Below are 12,670 nucleotides of genomic sequence, written 5' to 3' on the forward strand. Positions count from 1 at the left end.
GGGGGTACAGGGCTCTGCGCGCTGCCCTTGCCACGCCTCCAGGTACCTCCCCCGAAGCTCCCATTGGCCACAGTTTCCGGTTTCCAGCCAATGGGAGCTGTGGGGGGCGGTGCCTGGAGGCAAGGGCAATGCACGGAGCCCTCTGCCTGCCCCTGGGGCCCCAGGGACATGGTGCTGGCCGCTTCTGAGAGCAGCATGGGGTCTGTGGCACTACGGGGGGCAATCCCGTGGGCAGTATCTGAAGTCCTGAGGGGCCGGATCCAGCCCGCGGGCTGTAGTTTGCACACCCCTGCCCTAGACAAATAAAAAGGAGAGGGTTGATGACTATTAACCAACACAGATGCTGAAGAATGAATATGTAGGGTCGATATGCCCCTATAAAACTAATTTCCAAAAGAAAGCCTTACCAAAATCTGTCTGAGGTATTCCCACACCATCCAGTCAGTCTTTCTTAGCATCCAAAGAAAGCCACTAACAGGAAGAGTTGTTAGAATTAACATTATACATCAAATTCAGAGTTCTTCAGACTATCAGAAAGATGCCTGCCAGCAATGAATCCGGATTGTTCTGGGTGAACTCATTTGGGTTAGAGGACACTCATTTGTTTGCTAGAACCTGGTCATAAATTTTAGAAATCGGTTTGTATGATGCACAATACAAATCTTTTCCTTCTTTAGGAATAACCACAATTTTTGCCTCTTTCTATGAATTTGGAATCTCATTCCCCTGCAAAATAACATTAAGCAATTCAGTTAAAACAGGGACCATTTGGTGCATTTGCTGTAGAGATCTGTAATGCTCCCCAGAAAACCTGAGACCTGGAGCTCTAAAGGATTTTAAATTCTTAATTACATTTTTCAAGGTCCTCTGCAGCAATTTGCCTATCAAGAGCTGCCACATCATCCTTTGAGAGCTGAGGAAGTTTCACAGTTCTGAAATATCTATTTATGAGTTCAGGATTTGGATGTTCTGAAATGTACAAAGTATGGAAAAAGTTTAGCAAATGTTTGAGATCTGTTTGATGCCAGTTACTTAATTTCCCTTTTTAATTTCTAATCAACAGGATGGCTGATCTCTCTCTCTCTCTCTCTCTCTCTCTCTCTCTCTCTCTCTCTGTTTTTTTTTTTGGAGGGGGGGAATTTTGACTCAAAGCCTATCATCTTTATTGCCTTTCTCATAATAATTTTGTTAGATATAGCTAAGTGTTCGCTCAGCCGTATCGATTTGTAACAGGTTAATCTTCCCTCTGACCTCAGTTATTTTCTTATATACTCTTTTAGATGTTGTAGATTTGTCTGCCTTCCAAACTCTGTTCTTCAAGAGCTCTTGTCTTTGTGAGGTATGATGTTTTATTTATAAGGATCACATTATAAGGATTACATTATCACCTCTTCAGCATCCCAGACAACACTCTTATTTATCCCTTCCCAATAATTTTCTTCTATATATTTCTGGAAATTTTCTTTCAGCTCTTGAATTCTAATGGGGTTACACAACAAATCTCTGTTCATCTGGTCCTTCACCTCACTGAGTGCTGATTTTTTAATTTAATACATGAAGGAGAATACTCCCAGAATAGCTGTTTTGGCCCAGTTAGTCAAAGTCCTGGGTGATATTTTAAATGTGTAAGAATAGTGGGGGAAAAATTGACTTGCTTATTGTGAATGTCATGGGAGAAATGAGTTTTCAGGAGAGATTTAAATAAGGAGAGGAATGGTTTTGCAGGGCACAGTAGGGGGGGAGTTCAATGTGTTGCTGACAAAATGGAAAAAAGGTGTAGTAGTACTTATGGAAGAAGTTGAAAAATAGGGTATCAAATATGCATAATTGGAGGAGCAGTTGCAGGATGGTTACTAGGGTGGAAAAATTGTGAGACTAAATTATTTGGAGCTTTAAAGGCAAAGACAAGAAGATGGAGTTGTAGTGAAGTGGAGTGATTCAAAGTGTGTAGTAATGTGGTCAGATCAGGCCAGGAAGAAAATGTTAGCTGGCATATTTTGGATGGGTGGGAAGGCTGTGGCATGTGATATCTCAAGTCTTGAACCTATGTGTGGGCATCCCTGAATAGCTGCCACATCCTGGGCTCCACCCAATGGCTACCCAATGAAAATAGGTGGGTTGGGAAGAACATAAGAATGGCTATACTGGGTCAGACCAAAGGTCCATCCAGCCCAGTATCCTGCCTACTGATAGTGGCCAATGCCAGGTGCCCCAGAGGGAGTGAACTTAACAGGTAATGATCTAGTGATCTCTCTCCTGCCATCCATCTCCACCCTCCAGACAAGACATTCAGAGGCTAGGGACACCATTCCTTACCATTCCATTGAGGTAAGTCTCTCTCCCTTACCCATCCTGGCTAATAGCCATTAATGGACTTAACTTCCATGAATTTATCCAGTTCTCTTTTAAACCCTGTTATAGTCCTAGCCTTCACAACCTCCTCAGGCAAGGCGTTCCGCAGGTTGACTGTGCACTGAGTGAAGAAGAACTTCCTTTTATTTGTTTTAAACCTGCTACCCATTAATTTCATTTGGTGGCCCCTAGTTCTTATATTATGGGAACAAATAAATAACTTTTCCTTATTCACTTTCTCCACACCACTCATGATTTTATATACCTCTATCATACCCCCCCTTACTCTCCTCTTTTCCAAGCTGAAAAGTCCTAGCCCCTTTAATCTCGCCTCATGTGGGACCTGTTCCAAACCCCTAATCATTTTAGTTGCCCTTTTCTGAACCTTTTCTGATGCCAGTTACCTTTTTTGAGATGAGGGGACCACATCTGTACGCAGTATTCAAGATGTGGGCATACCATGGATTTATATAAGGGCAATAAGATATTCTCTGTCTTATTCTCTATCCCTTTTTTCATGATTCCTAACATCCTGTTTGCTTTTTTGACTGCCGCTGCACACTGCATGGGTGTCTTCAGAGAACTATCCATGATGACTCCAAGATCTTTCTCCTGATTAGGTGTAGCTAAATTAGCCCCCATCATATTGTATGTATAGTTGGGGTTATTTTTTCCAATGTACATTACTTTACATTTATCCACATTAAATTTCATTTGACATTTTGTTGCTCAGTCACTTAGTTTTGTGAGATCTTTTTGAAGTTCTTCACAACCTGCTTTGATCTTAACTCTCTTGAGCAGTTTAATACCGTCTGCAAACTTAGCCACCTCACTGTTTACCCCTTTCTCCAAATCATTTATGCATAAGTTGAATAGGATTGGTCCTAGGACTGACCCTTGGGGAACACCACTAGTTACCCCTCTCCATTCTGAAAATTTACCATTTATTCCTACCCTTTGTTCCCTGTCTTTTAACCAGTTCTCAATCCATGAAAGGATCTTCCCTCTTACCCCTTAACAACTTGATTTACCTAAGAGCCTCTGGTGAGGGACCTTGTCAAAGGCTTTCTGGAAATCTAAGTACACTATGTCCACTGGTTCCCCTTTGTCCACATGTTTGTTGACCCCCTCAAAGAACTCTAATAGTTCTAGGGCTACCAAAAGCTTCTAGGGCTATAGCCCCAGCCACAACCGCTGGGAGCTCTGATTGAAGGATTGCCCAGGTCCACCAATTGCTCATATTTAAGCCAGAAGGAGGAACAGGAATTTTGTCCGAGCAACAAGGTGGCTTCCTATTGTCGCTATGTTGGCCCCTGCTTGTGACTGTCTCCTGCACCCAACCCTGTTCCTGGTTCCAGCTCTGCTCCTGGTTATTGCCTTACTTCCACATTTGTTCCTGTTTCCACCGTGCTCTTGCTCTGTGTTTGATCCTTGCCTTACCTCCTGCCCTTACGCCTCGTCATTGATCTTCAGTGACCAGTCCTGGCTCTAACCCCGGCCTCCGACTTCTGACCTTGATTCTGGCTTGATCTTTGCTCTAGCATTTGGTGTCTGACCTCAGCTTCAATTCCTGGTTCTGACTCCAGCTTGACCCCTGGCTCTGGTAACTGGCAGTTCGTTCTGGTGCCTATACTTAGCTTTGTTCCCTAACCTGGATGCCTGCTGTTCCCTTAGACCTGACTCCTCCTCTGACCACTATGCCAGATTGCCAGATGCCAGTCCATAACATGGCATGAGTTCTGGGAAATGATAGCGCTTACAGTAATCAAGGCTAGAGATAATCAGGACATGAACTGGAGATTTAGCTGTTGGGACAGAGAGGAAAAGCTGAATCATCTAAATGTTGTCGAGGAGGAAATGAATGAAAAGGGGGGTGTAGGATAACTTGTACATTGGGGTAAGTCTCTCTCCCTCTCTCTCTCTCTCTCTCTCTGTCTACTTGCTACTAAACCCTGTTATTGACTTGAATTCCATGGGCCAGATTCTTCAATCACACTCTCAGTAGTATTTACAAGTATAGTTCTTTTTACTTTAATGAGACTACTTTTGTGATTAAATATTCCTCAGTGTGAGTAAAGATTGCTGCATGTGGCCATGCTTCATGTACAATTCCCAGATGCCTTTTCACTAAGTTCTTTAAAAATTATTTAAACAAGAATTTCAGAAGACGTAGGATCTTTGTGGGTTTTTTATTTGCCTTCTCCTGTAATAATTAAAATACCCATAATCTTGGCTTTCCTATAGAATATCTCAAATGTATACCTTTCTGTTTAACATTTTTGTGTGTGTGTGTGGTGTGTTGTTTTTTTTTTTGCCTTTACCTTTGGCTCTGTGGTCTATTTGAAATTGGGCTGCTGGTGGATTTGTCAGGATAGTCTTTTTTCTTTTTTTTAAGCTTTTTCTGTTTAGAGAGATCTTAGTCATGCATGAATAAATGCTTCATTTTTTTTTATGCCTGAAATGTTGTTTTTCCTCCATGAGTGGTTTTACTGTCTTGATGTCATTGAATGTGAACAGTTGCAAATTTCGCTTGCTGGGATTTCTTAAATTTCTTGGTCTCTCTCTATGTAATGAGACAGTCAGATTTGGATTTCTTTTGTTTTCTGTTTAGGCTTTTATTTTCCTCTTGATTTGTGCATCTTTGGCAATTCATTTTGTTGCTCCCAGTTTTACTTTATGGTCTCCAGATATTATGGTGTATTTGTTCTAACAAAAAGCAATGTAAGATACAACACTAAGACACAAAAGAGGAATGTAGAGATTGGCAACATACCTAAATTTCCCTCATTTTGTGGGCTTTAATTGGATTGATTGTAGGGTAGTTTATTCAAATAACTTTATAAAAAGGCTTCCTTGTCAATGAACAATACTGCTGTTGGGTAAAATTTTCAAAAGCACCTAAGTCATATTTCTCCTCTTGTGCTCCGCCTAAGCACAATAACACGCAACTGTGATTTTATATAGCTCTTCAAAAAAAAAATAGGCAAGACACTAGAAAAATATCGTAGTTACTGGTGGGAGAATTCTGCACCAAAAATTTTAAAATCTGTGCACAATATTTTAAAATTCTGCATATTTTATTTGTCAAAATAACCCAATATAAACATGCCAGTTTCTATTATATTGGTTATTTATTTCAGAATACCTGTCAACAAGTATGTATGTAACAATACAGACAACAAAAGAGTCAGGAATTTTTTTTGACAAATAGATTTCTTGCTAGACATATTAATACAGAGCTTTGAGTAATAATTCATTTAAACTACAACACAGAAATATATTTCCCGCACCTCTCAGAAGCAGTGCAAAGGCTTGGGAGCAGTCAGGGGTGGAGCTGAGAGGGAGGGAATTGCTGGGAGTGAACATGGAGGGTTGTTGGGTGTGGGTGGGAGAACTAATGGCACAGTTTTGTTTTTTTCTGTGTGGGAGGGATTGTTGGGGAGCCTCCCCCATGCAGACCCTGGCTGACCCCTAGCCTCTTCCATTCATTCAGGAACATTTGCCTCTGTCCTCGTCTGTTTCTGCACCCCCACTCATCCACCTCTCCTCCTCCTCCCGCCTCCATGTGGCCCTGCACCCCCCCTTCCCTGTCCACATGTGGCCCTGCATCCCCATTCCTATTCAACCCCTGGCTCAATGCTGTCACCCCATAGCTCCTATGCCACCACCCCAGTCTGTCCCCTACTAGCCCTTCTGAACCCCAGTCTGTATGACTCCCAGCAGCCACGTGTGCCCTGCTCTGTGTCTCCTCTTCCCCCCACTCCCTCAAAATCCTGTGTCTCCTCCACCTGTCCCCCCGGGCAAGGTGCTGTGAGGAAAGCAGCCTCTCCCCCTCCCTCTCCACGAGCCAGCTGCCCTTTCTTCTGGTGCCACAGCAGCCCCTGGTGGGCAAAAGGTATAATTTCAGTGCCTCCCTGGCAAAATCTATTTTCTGCAGGGATGGGGAGAGGGGTGAGTATCTGTAGGGGACATGAATTCTGTGCATGCACAGTGGTGCAGAATTCCCCCAGTAGTACATAGTAAATTCCAAAAAGAAGGAGGTTAAAGGGCGTAAATGAATGGTGTTTAGTGTATCTTAGCAGCCTTCAGTTGTATTGATACTGAAAAAGTCCACGCATTTTTGGGTAGAAGAAACTTGGAGACTTTCTATGTGCCCTTTTTCAGCTTGGGAATGGAAAGTCCCGTTACTGCAAGCAGGCCTGAGGGAGGGACCTCTCTGCAGACAGGGGATTGAGGATGGGACTATGGCAAGCTTCTCCCACTTCCAGTACTCTGATTTATCAAGATGTTGCATCTGAGAGCAGTGTTCTCCAGCTATTACAGCTCCTACATAGGAAATACAGAGACCTTGAATTCCCCAGAAGGTGAGATAGACCAAGCAAACTAGAGAAAGGGCAGGCAGAGATATTATCAGCCTCCCTTGCTTAAAGTTTTTCTGAACGCTGTTTATATATCTACTGAGTGACATAACTGTGCTTCTGTGCCCTTTCCCAGCAGATCCCTCTTCACTAGGCTCCAAACACTCCAATCTCAACTTCCACTTCTGAGAAGAAACGTCAGCCAAGATGATGCTATGCATCTTAACTTACAGGTCTCCCAAGGCCCTATATTTCATTCCAAATGATATTGAACCAGTCAGTAATGGATGATTACCCTTGTAAAAAGTGTCATGAGCCTTCTAATGACTGGATGGTCAAGGATTCCATTTTACACTACCTCTTAAAGGTGACAATTCCAATAGCACATTGGCTAACAGATAAGATTCAGCTGGTTACCGTGCTTAGATATTGGTTCAGTGCCAACTGAAAGGACCATTGCCACCATTTCCTTCCACGTCTAGATTTTCTTGGTAATTCTCCATCAAAATACTAACCAAGTCAAATTCTACTGGGTAGAATTGAAAGATGGAAAATTAATGACACCTTAAAAAATTCTCTTTTGGCTTTACCAATTTTGAAGGAGGAAATTCCTCAGTTCTTTTCTGAGTGGGTTTCTAGTCAGTGTTACTTATCATAAATAATGATACTGTGTAATTAGTCAGATGTCTATGGAAGAACTAATATAACCTACTTTAACATACTGCCATAAATATCTAGCACCTCTTTTAAAAGTGCTAGTATTATCAGGCTGGGCAGTGTGCAGGATATAATATAATAAAAGTCACGGCAGTGCTATTCAGAGTCCATTGTTTTGTGTTTGTTTTGTGTTTGTTTTGTTTGGCCTGGCTCAGCTAGTTACAAAGCCTTTTGACTGGAAGGGTTATTTCTCAGTGGTTCTTTAGGCTTTGCTGTATCACTGGGGCAACTGAAAGAGTTCAACATTGGATAGTCTGAAAAAGGACATGATGCTAGAATATTCAGAAATTCATCACTATTTGAAAAGCTACAACAATTAACTCTTTTTTCCTCCAAAACATGCAATGGACATTAATGGGGTTGCTGTCCTAATTGTTGTGGTTGATCCCGCCTATCTTTTTCCTTCTCTGGCTCATGAAGCCATATGTTAACAATCTGGACAGAAGCAAGAAGCTGTTTAATTACTGCTTGTTTAACTGCAAGATGCTTGTGGAGCGTTTGGCAGATTGAAGGGCTGGTGAAGGTATTTAATAATGCGCGTTGGCGTCTCTGAGAAATACTTCCCTTGTATTATGCGTATGTGGTGTATATTGTACAATTGTGAGACAAAAGGGAGAGGCAGTATCGGAAGAAAGGAAACTTGAGGTAAGAGTCTGTCTGTCAGTTGTTAGATGTGTGAATGAGAGATGTTTCCACTGTTAATAGCAGGCTGGCTAGAGTGGGATTAAGATCTCAAGATAATTTTGAAAATTAGGCCATAATTTTGGTTTGGTGCAGTACATGCTGAGGGGTAGGTGTCTTAGGCCTATGAATGTGTATGTAAATGAAATATAGTGAGATGTTATATTTTGGGCTTTTGGTACCTCATACTTTGAATAGTACTAAATTTTTATACTGTGTGCTTTTGATACCTTCAGTGACTGGTGCTATTGCAATGGGAGGACTGCATGCATTGGTGTATCTACATCAGTGTATGTAAACATTCACAATGATCCTATATATTAATTTAACTTCAACCAAGGTAGAATTGCCCCAGTAAAATGGGGCAATTATACTGGTTTTGCTATGGACATCTATTGATGGGAGACAAAGATGGGTGTGGACTTGTGCCTTCCCATTGAAAAAGAGAGTTTCAATTACAGTGGCATGACTCTTGAGTGTAGACTAAGCCTTAGAGAGGGGGGGAAAATGGACTGCTTAGTGAGAGCTGACCGTTTAGTGTCTAGGTTCCGCAAGGTGTTTTTCTACATTAGGGCCCCGGGAAGATGGACCTCTCCTGGGAGTCTTAATGCAGTTCTCAAAGTCCTGAGCAGAGTCCCCCTCTCTTGGAATTATTATTATTTATGCAGAATATTATGATGACACTAATTTAACCATAAATTCCTTTATTAAATCCAAAGGCCGAATGGTATTTCTACAGTTGCTTTAAACATGCATAAAAAACCTAAATAATAAGAAATTTACTACATTCAAACAGTAACAAAAGTTCATAAGTATGCTGAGATTCATATTGGTTGGCTCCAACATGGTCAGGCAGGTATTAGAAATTAACCCTTTAAGAGTTTACTTTTTTATACCCTTTAATAAACAAGTGATGTCATTGCCAACTACAACTTCAACTAAAAACAAGTTTGAGACAGTTCACCCTTACTTTCGGTTTTAATTCAGATAAGGTTTAAAACCTAATTTCTCCCCAAGAGTTTTCCTCCCCTTGTCAATTTTTTCCGTTTCACCTGGATTCACATAGGCCCGAATTTTTGAGATAACACTGGTATGTAGAGTGGGAAGGTCCATGATGGCTCCTTCTAAGATAGATTTTCTTTATATTATTTAAAACCATCTGTAGTCAGTAAGGGGCCTTTCTTTTTAGAAATTTTTAAAAATCTTATTACAGTAGTTACTTGTTATAAGACCAAAAAGAATAGAGTACGAAGAATGCCTGGTAGAACTCTATTTTTAAGGCCTTCCTTCTACTTGATAGTCAGGGCTTTACTTTACAACACAGATATTTTCTTAAACAGCTTAAGCGAACTCTAATCCTTTAATGTTATATTTCTTCTATGCCCTCTTTAACTGTTAGGCCTGTCTACCCTTGGGAATAATCCTGGTTCAGCAATCAGCGAAGCTGCCCCAGCGTTTAGTCCAGAGGCCTTGTCTAGATTAGTGTGTAAGAGCAAGCTAAGATGTGCTAATATGTTTTAAAAGTCTAGCCTTTCTATACCGTGGTAAACTGGTCTAGTTTAAAGTCTAGGCTTCCCTGTTAGCATAATGCATGCTAACATCATACCTTACATTCTAGTGAAGACAAGGCCAGTATGTAGAAAAGGATATGTAGGAATTTACACCAGTTAAACAGATCAATATCTACCTCTTTTTGAAACATTGTTCCAAAAATTAAACATCAGACTATTAGCATCAAGTACCAACAAATCTATATATTTTTTCATAACACACAATCTTAACTCTGACTTGGACTTATTCTTTAGTTGTCGATATATGATGACTATATCAAACTGATGTGTGTATAAAGACATATATTTTAAAGTTTGTGATTCATTTATGGTTAAGTGTATGATGTGTATGTATAATATACATGTATTCCTCTTTTGTATGTAGTCATCTGTATTTTGGTATTTGTGATAACTCTGACATATCTAAAGGCTTTCTAATTCAACCTAAACATTCAAGGCACAATTATTTGTTAAGCAGTACATAGTAAGTGAAGTTTGAAGTTATTTTTATTTTCAGAGATAAGATGAGCTCAAAAACATCTTATAAAATTTTTGAAAAGTGAATGACAGAAAATTTTTAACAAACCGCCTCTTTCAAATTAGTTGTTTAATGTGTCCCAGTCTTTCCAGAATTCTACCCTGGAATCTGATGTGATATGTGAACTTTGAGGTAGATTTGTTTGGTTTTAGTGAAGTTGAGGGAAGGGTTTGAAAAATCAGATTAATAATGGGGAAACTAGCTTTAACCTGAGTTATGCAGGGTCCAGCATCCCACCATTTTATTTATATATATATATACACACTGCATTTCTGTTCATATCACTTGTTCACCTTGAATGTTTTTACTTTATTAGTTTATAATTTAAAATAAATTACTAGAAAATGTATAAGAAAATGTTCTACTTGATTCCATTTGTTGATGTACAATAAAATTTTGAATTACTATCAGATTATTCTTTTTTAGCCTCATCTCTGAAAACAGTAAGAACTCCTCAAAATGCTTTCCAACTAAACCAGCCATCTACAGTGGATGCTAATCATTTGTAATGGCATCCCAGCATCTGGCTTGCTGAGCCTTTGATTGAAATATTAGTTTGTCTCAGAGGTCCTGAAACCTGTCTGATCCTGTAAATTAGTGTGCTGAATCTTGTAGCATAAATTAGCACAGATAAATAAGATACTCTAAAATTCACATTCAGTTTAGGACAGTAGTGTCTTTTCTCTGTGCTAATAAACTATTGTGTAACTATAACTGTAGCAAAAAAACCCACACGCATGGAGCTAAAACTATTTTATTTAAAAAAGAAACCTAAGTTCTCTTGGCACTGGATGGATTTGTAGGTTAGTCACTAGAACTTGTTCTTGTCTGGTTTATCACCATGTCAAATAACTCAGTTTCAGAACAAGATCTTTCATTAAGAGAATGACCACAAACAAGATTGTTGTTCTATAAATCTATCAAAAACAATAAAGAACTATTATGCATGTAAGATTTACCTGGAATATCCAGTGTAATGTACATTTATAGCGGCATATTCAGTATAGCAATCATGTTTGACATAGCAGCAATTAAAAAAATACACACATGGATTATCTATCTTTGCTATATTAATATGTATTTGCATAAATTAGAATTAATTAGATATTTATTTTTAACTAGATTACTAGGAAAAAAGAAAAATGAATTAATTTATTTGAAAAAAGACAAATCTCGGTAATCTGTGGTTTTAAATTAGTCATTTTTCTTTTAATCTTCTACTTTGAAAGCAATAAAATATTAATGTAAATACCAGAGCACTATAAAACCTTCAAATATTATGCCTTCTCTTAAAAAAAAACCTGAATATTGATTGAGCTAAAGAAGTACAGTAAATCATAATGGTTAAATCTTGAAAACTTATAGCTATCTCACTGGAAAAACACTGAACAAGAATCCATCTTCTAGTGACATCTGAAATTAGATAACTGATTTGTTGTTCAGTGTTCTTGTAGCAAAATACATTCAGTTTCAGAGGGGGTTTTTGTTGACTCTAGTGTAATTACTGGTTTGCTAGCCAGCTCCATATCCTCATTTTGTGCTTTTGAAGGATTCAGTAAAGATAGAGGAGTTCAGAGAAAAAAGCTCTTACCGGGAGATTGTCTTTCTTCAGTAAGTCTTAAGTTTTTTCTCGTTATCCTTTCTGTCAGGTAGTTGAGAATGACCGCTATGCTGTTGTCCTACACACATGGCTGTCCTACACATTAACTTCAGTTGTGTTGTTAATTTGTCATATTGGTTTGTACACTGCCTTTATGTATACTGGAGCTTAATGGGTTACAACTGACCTTCAACTACTAATGGATCACAACCTATTCTGGGGGAACCTCTGGGGGCAGAATCACTCTTTTCCTTTTGATTATTCTTCCATACCTGCCCAACGTAAAGATGTAATTCTTTCTTACTATTAGATCAAGACTACAACAGCCCGATTTCTTGAGTAACATAATTTTCCCCCATGTAAAATGAATTATTGGTCATGTTTCCCAGATCTTTTCTATTTCCAGGAGGTAGATGCATGTTGGCCCCACATACTCTGATACTGCAGGTGTGGAATCTATGAGAAAATCAATCCTTGTAGTAGGAGTGTGATTATGGATGCAAAGAAAATCTATACAGAGTGTAAATTATGCAGTGTTGTCTTCACAAGTCTCTAGACAGACTGAAACCATAACTCGGGGAAGCATGACAACAGTACCACTCAGCTTAATGAGTCGTTAATTCTGAAACCTAATGAACTTAAATGGCAACACTAACTTTTCACTGTTGACCTTTTTAACAAAAATACAGTACATATTCTTAGTCTACCATCTATCTCCTTCGATACCTTCTTTATTCTATTTCGATTTTTGTACCTCCTCATTATGATGCATGAAACAGCTTCTCCATTTCTGCACCTGGGAGAGGGATTCTTGTTGTTGCTGTTGTCTTCTCCCCCCCCCCCCCCCCCCAGCCACCAAGCTGTGTGTTCTTAT

At 39.5% G+C, this 12,670-nt stretch overlaps 1 protein-coding gene across 3 annotated transcripts in view; it reads left to right on the forward strand.

The window, feature by feature from the left end:
- Nucleotides 1-12,670, forward strand: part of BMPR2 (bone morphogenetic protein receptor type 2) — a 170,859-nt gene that overhangs the window by 61,626 nt on the left and 96,563 nt on the right. The window contains exon 1 of one of the 3 annotated variants that reach the window (XM_073306446.1): nucleotides 6,240-6,716. The exons of the other annotated variants lie outside the window; for them this stretch is intronic. Coding sequence (XP_073162547.1) covers nucleotides 6,638-6,716 — 79 coding nt within the window. The 5' untranslated portion in view covers nucleotides 6,240-6,637. Of the gene's footprint in view, nucleotides 1-6,239; nucleotides 6,717-12,670 lie in introns of those variants that run through there. 3 annotated transcript variants of the gene reach the window in all.

This window comes from Lepidochelys kempii, chromosome 11 (genome assembly GCF_965140265.1).
Source record: "Lepidochelys kempii isolate rLepKem1 chromosome 11, rLepKem1.hap2, whole genome shotgun sequence".
In the NCBI taxonomy this organism is placed as follows: domain Eukaryota; kingdom Metazoa; phylum Chordata; order Testudines; family Cheloniidae; genus Lepidochelys; species Lepidochelys kempii.